The sequence below is a fragment of the Helicoverpa zea genome, chromosome 31 (genome assembly GCF_022581195.2).
Source record: "Helicoverpa zea isolate HzStark_Cry1AcR chromosome 31, ilHelZeax1.1, whole genome shotgun sequence".
In the NCBI taxonomy this organism is placed as follows: Eukaryota; Metazoa; Arthropoda; class Insecta; order Lepidoptera; family Noctuidae; genus Helicoverpa; species Helicoverpa zea.
Genome location: NC_061482.1, coordinates 16808925 through 16829717, shown reverse-complemented (window position 1 = coordinate 16829717; position 20793 = coordinate 16808925). Strand labels below are relative to the sequence as shown.

General features: G+C 38.5%; 1 protein-coding gene across 2 annotated transcripts; it reads right to left on the bottom strand.

Annotated features, from left to right (window-relative positions):
- Positions 1 to 5656: 5656 nt before the first annotated feature.
- On the bottom strand, positions 5657 to 20446 carry LOC124644821 (protein Jumonji). 2 transcript variants are annotated; one of them, XM_047184418.1, is made up of 12 exons: positions 20349 to 20446; positions 13219 to 13391; positions 11317 to 13085; positions 10999 to 11235; positions 10569 to 10764; positions 10045 to 10268; positions 9727 to 9942; positions 9402 to 9568; positions 8984 to 9275; positions 8684 to 8869; positions 8298 to 8396; positions 5657 to 6685 (listed from the first exon to the last, which is right to left on the bottom strand). In XM_047184418.1, exons 1-12 carry the CDS (start codon positions 20354 to 20356, stop codon positions 6500 to 6502), a joined length of 3753 nt encoding a protein of 1250 aa, XP_047040374.1. In that variant the 5' UTR covers positions 20357 to 20446; the 3' UTR covers positions 5657 to 6499. The 2 variants fall into 2 exon arrangements, with proteins under 2 accessions (XP_047040374.1, XP_047040375.1); XM_047184419.1 differs by lacking the exon at positions 20349 to 20446 and adding an exon at positions 14193 to 14936.
- Between the last annotated feature and the right edge of the window lie 347 nt (positions 20447 to 20793).

The window sequence follows — 20793 nt, the reverse complement described above, 5'->3', positions numbered from 1 at the left end:
GGACTGCATTCCGACTGCAACTTGAGAACACGACTGCACGCCGACTGCAATCGGACTGAGAGTTTGATTTGTAGTTCTATTGCAGTCGTGTCAACTGCATTCAAACTGTCCTTGAACTACAAATTGGAGTTGGATTGCAGTCGAAGTGCAGTCCGTCTGTCTAGGACCTTAGTGGCCACAAAAATTTCTTCTGTTTAGGTACTCCGTCTATAAACTCCCTTACCAACCCCTTTATGTGCTTCCTCATGTACACTGCATTATGTACTCCTCCACCTGTTTGCTTTACGATACTTACGATCAATACAGCTCGTAACAAAAAAAGTATGTGCTTGAATGTGTGTTTTGGATACTGGAGAGAAATAAAACAATAGCTGACGGTTATAATTTTATTATTATATTATGATGTAGGTACATACGTTTATGACTACATATATATATAAACAACCAAAATACACTTTTAAATACATAATTTAGATTCAAAAATTTGGACGCTTTTGGCAAAATAATGTTATGGCTAACGATAACTTAATTACGATTTCGATCGGTGGGTAATTTAAACACTTGACCTGGACATCCAGACTTATGAGATCCCAGGGTCCTTAGATTAGACCTCAGTAATTTTCTCAAAAACAAAAATTACATGTTTTTAACAGTAAACTTTGGATACAAAAACAAAACTTAAATGCCCGCTCCTGGCAAAAGTAATTTCTTAGAACTAAATATATATAAATATACTGTGTCCAAGACTGGGCGAATTATCACTTTTTAGACTTTTAAGAAAAATCTTATCTTATGAACTACAGTAAACTTACTAACGAAGCAGAGACCAATACTGAATCGAAGTCAGTTAAGAATTCAGACAAACTTACAAGCTAGTTAAGTGAATTACAAAGTAGGGGTCGGCTGACGAGCCACTTACATACTAGAGCATTATGATTTAACCAGATCTAAGTGCGATGGCGGAAACTAAACATAATTCGTGGAGCGTCGCGATACAGGGCTTTACAACTTAATACGATTATCAATTTAGAAGCAAAAAGCGACAATATATATGCACTTAGTTGCTTACTTGTCAAAGTAAAGCATGTTTGGATAAATTATAACAAAGGCATCTTGGTGATGGCCGTATACTTACAAAATCTACAATTACTGCCCTATATCTACGAGTTGCAGTTATTCGCTGTGACAAACATTTCACTAGTTCATTTCATAACACTAGTTTACAGCATTTTGCCCCCAAAGTGAAATGTATCAAGCGTGTCGAACCTAATCACATTAAATCCTACAACTTAAACGTTATGATATTATATGACGAATTGTATAAGAAACAACCATTCAGCGGTTTAGTCAAAGGTATCATTATTCGTTTTCATAATTTACTGTAACATAAACTGCAAAGCAGAAATAAAGAGGTATTGAAGTTTTGTGCAGTTGACAGCTTCGTTGTTTCAAGGGAAAATACGGGTTTTACTCATTAGTGGTGGTCTAGTTCTCGCAACATTTTTATTATATTTACTTTGTTTAGGGCCGGTTTTTCAATCATCAGTTAACATCTATCTGATGAATATGTTTGACGTTTTGACAGCTTTTGTATAGAAAATATGTCAAACCGCCATATTTATTCCTCAGATGGTAAGTTAACCGATGATTGAAAAATCAGCCCTTAAAAAATTAAATTAAAGTATTAAATTCAACACACATTTTGACACATTTCGTATAATTTCTTGTAGATTATTGGATACCTAAAGTCCAGCTCGAACAAAAATTGCATTAGCATGTCGGGGTACATAGGTATATGACGTAATTTTTGCAAAATTTCCTGCAATTTCTAACAAAAGCATCGTGTTACCGACGTGCTAGAGCAACTTTGTGTTTTAGACTTCGAGTCAAATAATCTAAAAGAAATTATATATTTCACGTCGGCTGAAAAAAACGTTGTAAACTAGACTAAAAATGAACGCTGTTTTTTTAGATTTTATGTAGATATTTATTCTATAAGAAATATATAATTTCAATTCAAGGTTAATTAAAGTATGATGGTGACGCTTTTTTCTGAAGCATACAGCAAAAAATGACAACTAATGAGTTTCAATTAAGACGATAAAAAGTAGCAATTTATGAGTGAATCGATGCGTGCGTGTGCGTGTGTGTGCGTGTGCGTGTGCGTGTGTGTGTGTGTGTGTGTGTGTGTGTGTGTGTGTAATACAGGGTTAATTGTGAGTCATAACAGTGAGCAGTGTATAATGTTCTGTTTAGGGCTGATTGTTCAATCATCAGTTAACCTCTATCTGAGGAATAAATATGGCGGTTTGACATATCTTCTATACAAAAGCTGTCAAAACTTCAAACTTATTCGTCAGATAAAAGTTATCTGGTGATTGAAAAATCAGCCCTTAATGTAATAACTACACACAGTAATTAATATATATAAGTAAAAAAAGGTTTGGTATCAAAGTTAGGCGGATAGCGACGTAAAAGAGCGTTGAACTGCAAAATAAAATTCTCTTCTATCCTAAAGTATTGGCTGACCAACTCGTTAGTGATACTCGCATGGTCCACACGGGGAGATGGACGAAGGCGGCAGGAGTGATCACAGTGAATGTGAATAGTTACATCACTTATTTGACAATAATACACTACCGAGCAAAAAAAAAAAAGGAATCGCCCCCTTGCGCTATACAAATATAACGATTGCCAATGATACAATATTGACAGTTAAATGTTTATGATCTCGTTTGAAAGCCTATACTTTTAGCTTTAAATTGAGGGTAAACAGAAAAAATCAATGGAAAAATGGACACCACGCCTGTAGAAGCTGCTCAAATTGTAACATTGCTACGACAAGGGATGAGTCAATGTGCTGTGGCTCGTCATCTTCATTTAAGCCAGTCCTGTTTATCAAAAATCTACAGAAGGTTCAGGGAAACTGGAGCTCAATTTCGCCGGATTTTCTTTGCTGTCTAAATAAAGATGATTAGCTCCTGAAATACGTAAATGTTTTTTTTTTGTTTCTACACTTACTTAAAAGTTCAAAGGTTTTCAAACGAGACCATAAACATTTAACTGTAAATATTGTATCATTGGCAATCGTTGAATTTGTTTAGCTAACTGCAATCGGACCGCACGGTTGGTTTGCAGTTCTATTGCAGTCGTGTCAACTGCATTTAAACTGCATCCGAACTGCAAATTTGCAGTTGGATTGCAGTCCGTCTGTCTAGAGCCTTTGAGACGACGCTATTGACAGTCACGTGCCCCTTACACCCGGACCATAGGGGCGGCCTTAACGAGCTCGCCAGACATTAGTATAGCTATGTTCCTACATCCTATGTGCGTCTCGCGGAGACGTCTTTACATCTAACTAAATACTAAGCCTCTCTTGTAGGCGGGGCAGACCTGCGCCATTTGTGGCGACTTCTATACCTAACCACCACTACGCCCTCGCTGGGTGACTAAACCTATACCTCCCTTGCAAACCTCACACAGAATATCTTCACATATAAACCAATGTTCCAATCGTAGTCAAGCAAGAAACAGTAGTTACAAAAAGTATTCGAAATAAAAGAAAAAAATACCTATGGTCAGAAGATACAAAAAAAATACCTACGGTATTATAATTGAAGCGCATAATCGCTCATTCATACAAACTTACCTTCTAGACGAATTCTACCCCCTAAGACTTGGAGCTGAGCTCATACAAGTGACTATAGCTAACTTATCTGTGGTAATTTAGTAAATGTCAGTACATATTAATCGTGTCCAGGCGAAGCCATCACGTATTAATGAAAAATGTTTGAAATAAAGCGTAAATGGAACTGAAAGTTGTCTTAATCCTAAAGTTACATGAGCTCGATGTGCGAGCTGTAACATTTCCTACAAACTACACTCCCGAGCAAAAAAATGGAATCGCCCCCTTGCGCTATACAAATATAACGATTGCCAATGATACAGTATTTACGATTGATTCATATTTTATTTTTTCTGTCTAAATTAAAAGAATTAAATTAAAGCTAAGTATAGGCTTTCAAACGAGACCATAAACATTTAATTGTAAATTGTTGTATCATTGGCAATCGTTGAATTTGTATAGCGCAAGGGGGTGATTCCATTTTTGCTCGCGAGTGTAGAATACTGTACTATGCTAAATACGCAGCCGTCACGACTTACGATTTTCTAATCGATATTTAATACTACTGAAAAATATTACCTTGATATTCATAAACCACACAAAGTATAGATAGTTCAACTCAGATTTGCGCGCGGCCCTATGTGTGCGTCGGCTTGTAAATATACAACTTTCATTCGTGTGACAGTGACGTCGTCCGAGCATGACGTGTTCTCATCGCTTTTTGTTATGGGTACAGTCGTTTACGAAAATGTCTAGTTCTTCACGGAGAAAATGTTTAAGGAGTCAGGTAGCGTTTCAAAAAATGAAACAACATTCAAAGCTTTTTATTATTACATTTTACAGTTTTTCATTATTTTCTCATAAGTTTTTTCAAATTGACGTTGACAGTATATCTAAGAAATAAATGAGGTGAAATATCTAAGATGAATTAAATACTCCTTACATATTTTCTAGATCTCGGGGTACGCGGACAATAAATAAAAGTGTGGACTAAGAATGTAAAAAGACGTATAATCTAGTATAATAATGTAAACAAAATGTGTGAGGAATTTTAAAAAACAATATTGCTTCGCATAATGTCGACCAAAATAAGACGGAAATAATGAAACTCATAAATGAACGTTTAAGTCATATTGATGAAGGGATGTTGGGAAATACTTGTCGACATGTACAAAAGAAAAAAGAAAAATACTATAGACATTTTGACATGGAGTCAAAATTTATAATTTACCTCGGTGAGAGTAGCGAATCCGAAAATTCATCATTTGATTTTTCAAGTAGCGATTCAGAATCATTATAAATAAATAAACATTAAATTACGTAATAACTGTTTTTCTTTAAACAGCCGTAACCCCTAAATAACTGTATTTGTACCCGACTGTACCTCTTGTCACGCACTCAAAGTCACTGTGTATGTACAAGGGTTACCCACACATAAGGCCGCGCGCAAGACTGAGTTGAACTTACTATACCGATATATGTACAAAAGCCAACGACTGATTGTGTCGCTCACTTATGCCAGTTCACACGTACTGACAACTTCAGGTCAGTGGTAACAGTCTTATAAGAAAATCGTACTTATTACTATTGAGGTGCTTGACAGTTACCACTGATTTGCAGTCTACCGTACCACGAAATCGAAAAGTCTTGACGTACTATTACAAAACTAAAGTAAAGATTCTGTATTTAGCAGAAGTCTAAAAGACATGATTATGTAAATCAAAATTTCACCTTCTAAAGAGATCAATACATTTTAGTCTTTTAAAAGACTTTCATATAAAATAATCAGTCTTTTTGTTTTAAAAATTCAAAAAACTACAAGAATATTTTGGTCTCCTAATGTTGTAAATAATAATAAGTATTTTTTTACAATTAACACGTTTTAAACTGTTAAATAATTACAAATTAACGATTTATACAGATGTCGACAAATAAATAAATTACTAAGTAGACTGCAAAAAGTTAATCATAAAGTTAGATATCAAAATCTTCGAGACAGTGACCACAGTCAGAAAATATGAGAATTTGAACATAAGTTGTTCTTGCACCCAAATGTGAGATAGCAAGAACCGTGTAAGCGGCATTTTGTTGCCTTTATCCGTGTACCCTGCCATTAGTCCATACTTTAGACTTTAAGCATGGTTCTTAATATACTACAAATTACACAATTACCTTAATACCTAATCGATATTATTAGACATAATAGAATAAGGTTAGCCATAAGCTCAGTTTAAAATTTCTAGTCATTAGTTCAAATATTTCCAAATATAGCCTTACCTACCTTATTCTTATAGATGCTGCTTAATCCCTTAACACGCACTTTTAAGGGTTTTCTCACCTACACCTAATGGCCTGGGCACTAACGTCGTCGAATAACCTACTACTAAATCTCTATAGAAAGCATGATAAAACTGTTATTACTACAATGTACTCAGTAGACTTATCTAATCAGAAATATGAAGTTGAGCACAAATGCACGTTATCAGATTGTCTGTGAGAAAGAACTACGCACAGCTTACAGGTATGGAGAAAAATAAATTATTACTCCTAACTTACTTTTATCAATCGAAAAATCACTAACCGTCATTTGCACAAAGCCCCATTAAAGTTAAAGCTTCTTTAAATCTATTGCTGACTCTTTCGTTGTCAACAAGATAAAAAGAGTCAACAAGATATTTAATGAAGGTTTAACTTAAATGGAGCTTTGTGCAACTGACGGTTATTCTTCTAACTTGTTAATTGTAGCTTGAATATGCATGATAAACTAATTCTCAGAAGGAAACATTCTTCCTTTTGAGAATTAGTCTATTCGCGAATTGGGCTTTTTGCGATACGACTAAACAAGGAATATAATGCTAAATTTGTAGTACTAGCTTACGGCCTTTTGGTGTTCTGGAGGCGGCGTTTGATGTCATCGCCGACCGTGTTGAGTTCCTTTACAGTGACGAGCACGTGGACTTCGGACTGACTGATGTCTCTGAGGCTGTAGCGGCCGACGTCCATCAGCTTTAAGGCGTGCTCAAGGCACAGCGACTCATTCCTACCTGTCAGCCCCTTCACCTAATTAAAATAAAAAATATACCATGAAATAACTACACACACCTGCAAAAACTACTCAAGATTTAGACTCTAGAGCAGCGGTTCCCGAATTCTTTTGGCTTCGGAACCCTTTTCGTTTCACCATTTTTTGGCGGAACCTTAGCAGTAAACTAAAAACGTAAATACACTTCGGTACGGCTCGTAGCGTGTGGCACCAAATGGTTATATGGTTAGAGACATACTCAGTATACTCAGGCGTAGCATGGCTATCTGCCATACGGGCCAGAAAATAATTTAGCCGCCCTTGACTTTGTGTATTATGTGAATTGTTTTCAGTTTGAAGACTGACAAAGTAAACGCAAAAAGAAATAAATAGGGTTTATACAGGTGCGAGGCGAGCGATCGCGGTTTTTTTTACTAAAAGAAGAAGTTCCAAGCACCCGCTAGCATTGAAAGACAGTCAGTGGTAGCTGGTATCGCGAGCGAAGCGAACGCGATTTTTTTTTTTTTAAGTACCTACACAAAATAAACAAAACCACTGTAAATTAATAAGGTCTCAAAAGTATAATATCCACACAAAAAAAGGAATGCAAATGAATAAAAAGCAGCTAGCGAAGAAAGCGCTATTGCTTTTTTTGAACCAGAGGGACAAAAAATAAACATAGGAAACCTCGACGGAAGAGCGCGAAATTTTTTCGGTGTTGGAAATTTTTTCGGTGAATACCTAAGCAATTAAACGAACATAAAAGCATGTCACGTAACATGAAGTCGCGAGCGAAGCGAGCGCGAAATTTTCGGATTCGCGGAGGTGCAAAAATTGGAAATAATGTCACACTTTGATTCATGGTAAAAATAGCCACTGGAAATACTCGTATGCCGTGTAATTTCACGTCCTATCAAATGTATGAAAACGTATAATCCTGGCGATGAAATAAGCCCAAAAAATGCGGTGATTTTTGGACGACTCGCTATCTACTTTTGCCGATTGCCGAATACCTGGAGGTATTAAGTTAACTACAATTTGTAAAAAACGGAATTAAATTATCTGCTGCCGTGGCCTTTCCCCACCACTTGTCGAGAAAGTACGAGACTTACACTCCCGAGTAGTACCCATCTACATGGTGCCTAAATGGAATTTTAGAATGCAATATTTAAAACAATTTCATTGAAAATGAATAATAATTTAATATTGTCAAAAGTGAAACGATTTACCATATGGAAATCTTGAATTTTCCACGGAACCCCTGAGGGCCTGTCACGGAACCTCAGGGTTCCGCGGAACCCCATTTGGGAACCGCTGCTCTAGAGAATGTAGTACAGTCATCTTCAAGTCAGTGGTAACAGTTTTATAGGAAAATCGTACTTATTACTATTGAGTTAAGGTGCATGACAGTTACCACTGATGTGCAGTCTACCGTACATATGAATTCATGAGCAGTGACCGAACTTTCAATAAAAGCTTACAGGTACGGTTCTCGCTAAAGTTAATGGCAGCTCACAATTAACTTGAAACACTAAACTAGCTCACAATAAAGTTTGGCGATAACAATAAAAAGACACATTCTAAGATTCCGATTACAATATTTTAATGAATTATCAAGAAGGTTATCGTTAGTACATTGGTGTAGGTTACCTTGGAGAGGAAGAGTGTGGCGCGGCAGTAATCGCACTCGTCGTGCTCGCGTGAGTTGAAGGCGAGGCCGGATCGCTTGCGCTTGCTACTCGTCGAGTTCTAACACAAAGAATAATTCAGATGTCACGACTGTTGCACACACACCTACAGGGCCAGCTGTCAACTCGCCCAAAATACCAAATAAACACTGACAGCTGTTCAAAGATCGCGGAGATGCCACAATGCAGGAAGGTCAGGCGCCATCTTCTGGGTCCAATAGGTGCGGTGGTCATCACCGAAACGATCAGTTACAAGTAAACCAATGAGGCATTCGGGTTTTTTGAGACAGCTGTCAACGATTTTTGGTATTACAAAAAATGTTCAGGGACAAAGAACATATTTTCTACCTGGTTGACGAATGCAATTCCTCGTTCCTGCAGCATCTGCCTGTTGGTGACTTCATCGCGGAGCATCTTGTCATAAATGGGTTGTAGTATGGCCAATACATCCCTTTCGGTGCGCGGGTCCTTGCCGATCTGGTACAGTAGCTGCTCCATAGAGAACATCGTTGGTTCACAACTCTCGCGCGCTTCCTGTTTAGCCAATTCAGTTTCTTTTTTCTTATTTGAACATTTAAAACGTAATTTTTACAAAGTGTGCATTCAGCTGTCATCGATTGATAGTTTAAGAGATATAATAAAACTGACCTGGAAAGCCTCGTGAATATTAGCCAGCCAGCTAACAGGAGCGAAGTACACGCTCTCAGACTCAGTATACCCCGTACTGATGCAACAAGTGTACGCCCTCGGGAAGGCAAGTATAAACTCTCCAGCTGCCTGAGTGACTCGCGACAAACATACGTTTTGTTCGCGCAGCACATTGGGAGGGATCATTGTGATGTCTGTAGATAGCCAAAGACCCTTGTTCTGGGCATAGGTTGGGCACACAGTCTCTACTGCCATCCTGAACCGATCTGTCTGCTCGTTTGCAATTCCATACCTGACACAAAATAATGTCATCACATTAATATTATAAACCAACGTGTCAAATCAAAACCAATCTGTCAACGATTGATCTAAATTATCAGTTATTTTGAAGAGTTTGCTATTAATTTTGTTGTCATACCAGATTCTAGTGGGTCCACTGTGTTGGTACTCCTGCCAAGGTAGAGTGTGAGGGTCCTTGTGCCAGCAGCTGGTTGAAAAGAGCATACTCAAGTGCAAGGTGGGTACAGTGACACCCAGTACAGGGCCCAGATAGCGAAGAATGTTCTTGGGGTTTTGGCTTATCATCTGAAATACAACTTCTGTGTTATTCTTGTGTGTATAAGTATACTAACAGAGTGAATAACTTTGTTTGATTTTGATTCAAAAACTATTTATATTTTTACAATTTTGAATAAACAAATTGACAAGATTAAAAATTTTACGATATGCAGATATGTATTTACCTTTAAATTCCAGGGATGTTTGCCAAAAGGCTCGTTCTTGTTCTTGGTGAAGCCGTGTCCCTGTTCACCCGTGTCTATAGCCGCGGTATAAACACAAAGGTGCTCAGTGCCCTGCGTCACGTAACGCCAGTATTTTTCCTCTATTTCTTCTAAAGACGGCGGCCCATTTGCTTCCGCGCCCGGACCCAAAATATTTTCATACATGTGTCTAGCGACCTGAAAATTAACAGATAAAATAAATAAACACGACCAACTGCGGAATTCTATATCCTGTCTATCAGTTGTTTTACGGTTAGAGATTAAAAAAATATTTTTTACCCTTTTAAATCTGGGAGGGTTCATGACAGCTCCTTTCATGATGCAGTCTTCAGCTTCGCTGATAGCCAGGGCTGTTTCCTCGTCCTCAGAATCATCGTCGGAACTGTCAGACAAGCCGAGCATACGCTTCTGGCGATGCAGTGGGTTCATAGCGCGCTCCAAAAGCTTTTGATTCTTTTTATTCCACCCCTTTTCAACCTTGCCTAATATTTCTTGTCGTTCCTCTGTAGACAAATATTTTTTGTTAGCACACCAATATGACAAAACTGTGACAAACCATGACAACATGTATGAACACAACGTGTCCATGATTTCATCATAATTCATGAAAAACTAGCTTTCCGCCCGCGGTTTCACACGCGTCGCGATATAACTGCTTCTCGTAGCCGGATGGTGACAAAAACTATCCTATGTCCTTCTCCTGGCTCTAAACTACCTCCCTGCCAATTTTGAGTTAAATAAATAAGTGGAGTAACTAACACGACGTTTTTTTTTATATATATAGATATCAGAGCCATACTTACGACTTGTTAGAGTGTCGTAAGGCAGGAGATACTTCACATACATATTGTCTAGTTTCTTGTCAAGGATTGGATGCTTGGGTAATCTCATTTCATCTGAGACTTTAGTCCATCGCTTCTTATTCATAACGTTCTCAAGGCCACCATGTTTTTGGATAGTGTGGTACAGCTTGGGCAAATTCACTTCCACACCATCCAGCTGCAAAACGTTGGAGAGTTATTTAATAAGAAATTTAATTGCAAGAGATATGTTCTCAAATTGCAGGGTAAAAAACAATCTCAGTTACAAAGTGTATGCAACCTAGGCACTCAAAATGTTACAACCTTCATAATACGAACAAGGTGTGTACGTTAAAAAAAGCTGACAAAATATCTAAGTCAAAAGAATGCATAGTTACATGTTCATAGTTGTACTATCAAATGAATGACTTACCACAGCCGGACGCACCAATTTGATTCTCTGTTGGTAAAGGCAAAGCTTAATAGCACTAAGTTCCCTCGCAGCCGGTCCCCAGCGATTTAATAACCGCGGAATATATTGATTTGATACATCAAATCTCAGATCATCAGTGATTCGACACGTAGGGTTCCACCCTTCAGGAGGTACTACTTTACAAATACCAAATTTAGCCGCTTCTGGCCAAATTTTTTCAAAATATTCAATAGGGTCCTGAAAATTTAAAATGACTTAGAAAAAGTTTTTTTATAAATGACAGTTAGACATCATGTTCAATAATAATAAATGACATACATTAAATTCCTCTTTGGTAGGGCGGAATATGGGCGCGTCCACGATGCCGCCACCTTCAGGAGTCTGTGGGGAGGCGCCGGTTCCAGTGGCGTTTGCGTCGGAGCTCGTTCCCACCTCCGAACCCTCCTTTTGAGGCGGCACGCTTTCTGGCACTTCAGGCGTAAGCTCTTCTAACGTAGCTTCGTCGTCGTCGGAGTCGGAGTCGGACTCATCAACCTGTTCCTGCACGCGGGTTTTTCCCCTTGCGAGAGAAGTGCCTTTAGCCTCAATGCGCAACAAATCTTTGAGTTTCTGTTGTTGAACGCGCGCACGCAAATTGTTATTGCGTTTCTTAGCCGGCCTCTGTTGACGCTTCTTCTTCCTCTGCACTGTCAGTTGGTCTTCGGTCTCTCTGCTTAGAGATTCGGCATCATCACTGTCGTCGGTTATGCTAACAATGGAAGAAACGCTCGCTCTGCGGGTTACTCGGTTATCGGTTTTGTTGTTGAGACTTAGAGTCTCGATTAATTGATCAAGGAGATGTTCTTGTTCTTGCAGCACAAACTCTTGCTTGTTCGTCTTAGATTCATTTCTGGGTATCAAACATGCAGACATTAGTTCTTTCCCATGTACAATGTGAGTGTTGATCTTCATCACGACATTGGGGTGTTTCGGGAGCAGGTCCAGATAGAGATGGCCTTGGTCTGCGTCCGGTGATACCATGGCCTCGTCATTTTTGTCGTCGTCAGCATTAGTATGACTGCCGTTCGGCAAGTCAAGCTGAGTATTGAGCAGTTCCGACAATTTCATCAATTTGTCAATGCGTACACAGGGTGCGCATTGTTGGCAGCGAGAGTCCAGCTCTTCCTTAGTTGCATTGATGACGTCCTGCACAGATCTCCACTTCTGCGCAATACACGGCACCGGCACTCCTCCCTCCGACTGAACTCCTCCCTCCGGGACAGCTCCTTCCAGGACGTTATCACTTCTGTTCTGGCGATTGATATCATCGAGTGCCCACACCGGAGCCTGTGCCGGCTGCTGCACCAGTTCCTGAGCCGGCTGCTGCACCAGTTCCTGAGCCGGCTGCTGCACCGGTTCTGGAGCCAGTTGCTGCACCGGTTCCAGAGCCAGTTGCTGCACCGGCTCCTCAACCGGCTGCTGCACCAGCTCATGAACCGGCTGCTGCAGCGCCTCCTGCATCAGATCCTGCTCCGGATCCTGCACCGGCTGCTGCATCGACTCCTCCATCGGGTTCGGTGCCGGCTCCTGAGCAGCCTCCAGCATTGGCGCCTGCATCGGCTCCTGAGCAGGCTGCAGCATCTGCTCCTGAGCCGGCTGCTGCGCCGATTCCTGCACCGGCGCCTCTGCCTTTGGCTTGCTATTGCACTTGCCAAAATATATTGTCAACGGCTGATTGTCTTCCAAGGAAAATTCTGAAGGCTCCACACGACTTTTTTTTGAATGCGAACTCTTACTGGTTGGATTCGTCAATCTCCGTTTCGTTGTACGTCTTTTCCCAGAGTTGTGAGCTACGACAAACTTTTCGGAGTCTCTATACTTGTTCGTCGGTTTACGTCGAGTGCGCAGTGACATCGTGTGTTTTATTCTGGCCATTATATTTAATTTGGAGCGCGGTAGCGCTGGGAGAACAGGAGAAGCAGGAGGGGGCGGTGCACAAATAGGGGGCGCGGGGCTAGGGGGCGCGGGACTCGGCGGCGCGTCGCTGCTCGGTTTCCTACCACGAAGCCTCTCCAGCAGCACTACAGGTTGTAAATGTGTGTGGAGACCTAAAACAGATTGTAGACGTTTCGGTTCAACAATATTTCTGGTATCTATAGACATTAGTCTCGAATTCTGTAAGCACTTCCGATTTTTTAACGAAATGAGACCAACGAAGACAATATAGTAAATAGAACAGACCTTCCATAGCTACGGTGTCTAGCAAGCTTGTCGCGGATACGTGATTTATGGTCACGTTGGGATCCTGGACTGTATTTTGCCGAGTGTCGGTTGTGACAACGGCGACCGCAGCAGGTGGCATATAAGCCCCCTGCGCAAATTTTCGCTGCGCCTGTACCCGACGCGAACGTGCCCTGAAAAGGCAAATCATTAATATCGATATCGACAGGACAGCTAGCAATGAGGGGCTGTCCGTTAATCACGTGAGGCTCGAAAAATGGTTGTTGTAATATAACACACGTATTTATTTTTACGCGTATTTGTTGTTAATAGCGGCAACAAAAATACATTATCTGTGAAAATGTCAACTCTCTAACACCACGGTTCATGAGATACAGCCTGGTGACAGACGGACGGACGCACGGACGGACGGACGGATGGACAGAGAAGCGAAAACAATAGGGTCCCGTTTTACCCTTTGGGTACGGAACCCTAAAAAGTGGTCAAATGGATTCTGCCCATTGCACTGATCAAACTATTTTCAGGTTGTGCACATTTAACGTACACGTTGTAAATCCGGTACGTGTACAAATTAATGTATGCAACCCCTCGGAGTCACGGCTCTCCCTGGGTAACCTTGAAATCGTAGGAATGCTTCCAACAGCCCCTCTAGCAAACTAGTACTTGAGGGGTGTTTGCAATTCAAGGTTACAAACACACAATCACGGCCTTTTATTTTTAACAATAAACAAAAACTTCGCTAGTGACCGCCAGCAAATTAGCACATATCGACACAAATATAGCTGAAGAGTTTATTACATTTTTTATAAATATTTTTATATAAATTACATTCTTAAAAATATGTTTAAATCAGTCTTTAGGTGCCTGAAGCAGGGAATACTGTTTCAGGCGAGAAGAGCTAAATTAATTCAAAATCAACTAATATAATTAAAAAGATTCTAAAATAATGTATTGAATGCTTAACTTCTACTTACACTTAAATAATTACATGGCTGGTTTCAAATTGTTATTAGGATTTAGTATAATTGACCACCATGATAATTTTTTTTGATACGTTGTCTGTAACCAAAAATAATTACAATAGCCAATAGCAGTTTTTTTACTTACAATTGAACTTCGCATTGCATTCGCACACCAAAAAAGTAAATTATCACCAACTAACCAAGTTGTAAGCCCTAATTCTGGAGCTTAAGGCTAAAGCATGATTCACGCTACAAAGGGCCGCGACAGGGTCCCGGACACGATGAAAAAACTTTATTGTATACTTTTTCTGTGAAGTAATTCATGCGTGAACGCTTGCGCCGGCGGGACTCGGCCGGGCAAGGCGCGGTGGATGATTATATGCCAAACGTAGCCAACCCCTCAGTTTTAATTGTAGATATCTACTGTTTATCGAAAGTCCTCTCAATTTTTAGTCGAGGCTTCTATTCTATTTTATTTGCAACGCAACGTGATCGAGTTCTGAGAACTATAATAAAATCATTTTCAGTATATAATTTTCATGATACATACACCCAAACAATCTGGTGTTACATGAATGACTGGCCCGGTCGGCGCACGGTGAAGCGTGAATCATCCTCAAGTCTTCGAGACTTAGGGCACCCCGACTTAGGTCTTTGCTCGTAGCTCTTTTTAACTACAGTTGACCCGAAACGAATTTAGCAGGGTATCTAAATTTTTATGACCATCACTGTGGTTTGTGTGTGTGGTGAGAAAATTAATGCGTTCATTTCTGCCTAAATTAGGCAGAAATGAACGCATTAATTTTCTCAAATCAAATTCTCTAACATTTGGTGATCATTTACTACTATATGTTACTATTTCTGTTAGTAAGTTGAACATATATAATCATCGGCAAGGATATTGAGCCCTGACCTTCACCTGCGCAGAAGTGATTATTGGTTTATTGCCTTAAGTGTACAGTGCGAAAAGCGATCCCCACTCTTCCGCCGAGAGCTCATTATCCATGCCGATAACTATACCATTGTTATTTCAGTTAAAAAATATTAGTACACACAGTATTTTTCATGTATTCGATAGGAATACTAAATCCCTAAGCGAAAGTAACTCTGTCTGTCTGTCACGCTTTCACCTCTAAACCACTAATTGATTTTGATAAAATTTGGTACAGAGATAGAGTTGACCTTGAGAAAGAACATAGGATAGTTTTAATCCCGGACTTTTGAAGAATTCTCTTGGAAACGCGATATAACCGAAGTCTACGCGGGCGAAGCAGCGGGCGGAAGTCAGTACTAAAATAAAAACTACTACTACAAAAAACACAAATTCCAACACGAGAAATTACCAAATTACCACTATTACCAGAGGTCGGAATTAGGTAGAGTTATTCATGTACTTACACTGATTCCATACAGCGAAAGAATAAAGTGGACCATATGCCTTTTTTTTATTATTTTTTTCCGACGTCAAAAATCATCAAATGACCCCTCTCCCGCTGTGGGTTAGCAGCGGTGAGGGAGTGTCAGACTCTTACTGACTAAAAACCGTCCAAATCCCAAGATTTATTTTAAAGAGCAGAAAAAATCCCGTGATTTTTTAAATAAAAAGATATTAATCTTAAGACTATCAATAATTTGTATGGTGAATTAAGTTGTAAGAAATTGTATGTTAAACATCTTTGTTTTATTTGTCTGTCTCTGACGTTCTTATTACTATAAAAAGTTAGAAATATATTTAGTTGTAATATTCTAATATTGATTGTTCATTAGAAATCCCGGGTTCGATGCAAGTACGTAAATAACTCTACCTAATTTCGACCTCTGATAATAGGGTAGTGTCCAGGGTCGAAATAATGAAATAATATTTAGTCCGCTTTTTAGATAATCAAAAAATATTGGATACGTATTTTTTCTTTTTTTCAAAAATTAGGAGTGGGGGCCTTTTACGTCACAGTGTCCTGAAAATTGTAGCAACTTGTGACGTCACACTCAACTTTAACACGCTATAACTTAACAAGTTCTGATCCAATTTAAAAAAGAAAAAATACGTATCGCTTAATTTTGGACAATCTACAAGACGGACTAATTATTATTTTTTAGGAAACTAGCCTATTTCAAAAAACATGTCTCATAGACAAACAGTTTTATTATGAGTATTTTAATTACCCGTTGAGCAACGATCGAAGTAGTCTCCAGTGCTGCAGAGCTGTACCATCACGCTAACGACACAGGAGTTCTCAGGAGTTGATTACTCACCTTTAGGCTGAGTTCAAATCAAACTGACTTTCAGCCACCGAATGTCAGCGTCTATGCATAATCATATCATAACATATCGTCGGTTAGATGTGAACGAAAAAGTGAATATGGATGAAAATACAATGAACTGCGTAACGTTCGTTCACATTCGGCGGCTGACAGTCAGTTTGGTTTGAACACAGCCTTACTGATGCCAGTATAGCAGGACATACTGTCTCAGATTGCAGCATAATAAAAAGTTAAAATTAGATGTTCACTTACTTATCTTTATGATGGCGCGCCATAGCAAATTGGTAATCCAATCAAGCACATATAGGAGGTGGCACAGGTAGGGAGCAGGCAGCACTGCCACGGACCGCGTTGTGGCAGTGCTGCCGAGCTGAACCGAACTGTGCTCCGCGATGCGCTTCCCCGCTTTATAACCTCGCAGGAGGGGGAGTCAGCACCCCTCACCCCTCCCGCCCCGCATACTGCGTCCAATTGCACATAGGATTTCTGCACGCCGCCTGGGGGGGTGGGTTGCGTAGTTAGGTCCCCTAGACCGAGGGTGGCTGCTTCCACTATTTTGTGTCGGGCACCCCTTCAAAGGGTAAATAATTACGAACCTTTTTGGATATGAAGTTTGGACAGACAGACGCGATGTTATTGCAACATATCGAGCGGATACGTCTGGGGCCCTCCTCCTTACTCCTAGGCACCTAGTATAAATGAACTACCTTGGGGTCGAGCAGTAAAGTCCATTCTCGCATTTTAATTAACAACACAGAATATGACGAAGGGGGATTTTTGGGAGGCAGACTGATTTTGCCCGAACTCCCTGCAAAGGCTAGGACAATTTTCCTGCGTGTGCCGAACATCAATACCGAATACAAAATCCTCATTCCTATATAGGTCCCGTATATTTGTACTAGTGACAACTCTTTGGTTGATATGCAAGTATAGTAGTTATTATTCTACTATACTTACATATCAACCAAACAGTAGTTTTAACTCTTTATGTCAAACGTTGCGCGAGGTGTATCGGTCGAATCGTCCGAATATGGAAGAATCGTACATTTCTAGAACGTTTCTGACAGGTGTATGTTAAATATTAATCAGACAAGTACAACATGCAACACAAAGACAATAATAATAAAATGAACAAAACAAAATTAGATACTATCAAAATCATTATTAGCTGAAGACCAACCACTAATTCCCAATTTTATTAAGTCAATGGGAAGTACCTACTTTACACACTGGTACTCAGTTCTTGGTCAGCTGCATCCAGAGACGCTAGAAGCCAATCAAAATACGATAGTAGATGATGGTAGGTAAATTAAATTAACATTATAATTATACTTTAACAGTCTAATATTAATTTAATATTTTTGTACTGTTTTAGGCTTTTTGGCAAATCAAAGTATTTGGTACCCACGTAATTATAACAATAATTGGATCCTTTAATAACAGGAGAACATACATAGTATGTTATACTGTTATACCCTATTCACCGAGCCGTGAGCCAAAATGTAAACAAAGGCCACTTTTTCAAGGTCGCGTGTATAACCTGACTGATGACAAAAGGTCACATTTTTAATTAAAATGTTCGCAGTATCTGTGGTCTACAATTTAGTAGAGTTCTATAAATATAATTTCTAATGTTGTCACTGTATTACTTATGTAGTTATTTTTATAAAATATGTTCACTACTTCAACTATTATTGTGACTTATAAAGAACCCTTTTTATGGTTTGTTTACCATTTGGCTCATCGCTCCGGGTATAGTTAACTACTAGTGGAGGACATACATAATACATAATATGTCCTCCTGTTATTAAAGGAATACACATTATAGATGACTGTGATAGTTTTAAGATTGTGTTGTGTATATAATTTGTTGGAGGTAAAATAAATCAAAGAAAAACTTCCCCATCTGTGAATAGACTTGAAATTAGTGTCATCAGATGCACCACGTTTGATACATCATTTCTTTTCATGGCAACATATTCCAAAGTATCTGTTTTCCGAGGATAAAATATAGCCTGTGTTAATTGGGCAGAGTGTAGCTTTCCCCCATGAAAGATTTTTTTGAAATTGGTCCAGTAGATTTAGAGTTTATAATTTTCCCTCATGTAGGGTTTAAGAAATATATAAACCCTTTTGCAAAAAAAGCGGGCACCTATGCGAATTCTTAGTTTTAAGGACTTTAGGTGTAATTCAAAGGCTTTTAATGATTATAATATGTTACTAGCATCAATAGGATTAACCAAGCATGGGTGAGAGTGTATTCTAAATTTGAATTTTGTACAATTGCTAAGAAATTGGTTAATCCTTGTTTTGGACTAATTCCTCGTAGAAAGTTCGTCAGCGTTTTGAAGTTTTTGAAGTGATTTTCAGAATACTGATAATGCAGTTTTAATAAATGATTAATGTACCTTTTTGTTAGATCAAAACATTTCTGAAAAACTATGCGTATTTGATAAAATTTTCACCTGCTCTAATTGGTCTATACTGATGATTGATGGCAATGTTAAGAGTCTCGGTATTTTTGTGTAAAGCATTCTGTTGTTTAGATATTGTACCCATGTGGTTTAAAATATCGCTTTTTCATAAATAAACACTATTTAGAGGAGTATCAGTACCTTGGGCTGCGATAAAACCAATTTAAAGGTAAGAGTTGTTTTTTAGTAATCTGTTATAATCATCAGTTTAAAGATGTCATTAGTACGAGTTTTAAGTCTGATGGTAGGTGGGGGGACGGGGTACATACAAAATGTTGTAGGTCCATATAAAATGGTGAAGGGCGGGCGTTTTGAGGACTGTCTTTTGTTTTTGACATTCGGCGAGTGCTGATATATCAGCCTAATTTGAATAAACGTTTTTTTAGTTTGATTTTGTATGATCCAAACCGTTGCTATTTTGGTAGTTATTAAATATTTTTCTAATTTTGTATTTGTTTTCTTAAATAACAGTCTCAAATTAATATAGCTGCACTCAAAACCATTTGTGTGACATTAAGGAAACAGTTGAATCATAAGAGAATACGCGGAAATACAAAAATAACATGTTACTATTGGCCGGGTAAGCCCGCTCAACAGATTTAGTGCAGACTTCCCATCTACTTAATAGTCCGAACAAAGGTAGATGGGTGAGCCAGTTCTTGAGTTATAAAATTGACATGCATTTTAGATATATTTATAGATATGGATCTAAGCTCTATACTAAATGTTACAATATACGTGAGGGCTCGTCAGTCAGGGAAATAGAACCTATTGTTGTGTAAAACGCGAATGGAGTCCATAATGGTACATAAAACACCAAAATAAATGTTCCCGACGCATGAGCACTTATGTTATAAGAATACGAATATTCAGTTATACGCTAAAGACGATTGTATTTCAATGAAAAGATTATTTTTCATCAGTCTAAATACATACATACAAAATGGAGTTCGATCGCAGAATATTCACAGAATTAATGGGAAACATTTAAAATTGCATGAGCTGTGTTTTAGTTAAGTGCTAAAACTTGTAGCAGGGCGCTTAGAATAGATTCTTAGAAATATAGGTACATAAATTGTTCAGGGGTAAAATTATTTTCGTTACTTTTATCATGTAAAAGTGTCTTTGTGTAGTGGGTATCTTCAATGAAATTAAATTATGGTGGATACAGAGAATTAAACTATTAAAACTAAATAAAAGAAAATCCCGCTCTAACGGTATCTACGAGTATTAGTAGTATTTGAACTCAGACCAACATAATTTAATTTCATGTTTCGCAAATAATTAATAATAACAAATAACAAACAAAAATACAAAATGGCCGGACACACAAAAAGCCGCTGCTATAGGCAAGGCATTAATCAGTGAAAATCGCCTTAATAGCTGGCGCAATCAACTTAAGACTTATAAACAATTGAAAGTGAGCACTTACGGTCTCATCGCAATAACAATTTCTTGTCTTATTGTTATATTTATTTATGCAATAATTACAAATAGACAACCAACACGAAACACACCTATGGCACGAAATATCACGAAAAAAGAAAGGAAGCCGGGCCCAGTGTTGCCAAACCCTAATTTTAGAAAATTTGTAGAATATGTACCGAAAATCGTTAGAAGTTGGTAGAATCCAAGATTAAATAGGTAGATAGGACCTTGATTTAATAGTTTTTTTTTAATTAAAAATACACAAACAATTTTTTTTCCTTTACTTTTTTATTAACATGTTTCATACATTTTAAAATATTAAATATAAACAACATTAAAAAAAATATATATGTGACAACAATAAATATTTACATTGACGTGTCGTAAAATTATGAAAATAAAAAAACACATTAGACAATTTTGAAAAATAGGTAGATTTGAGGCTTAGA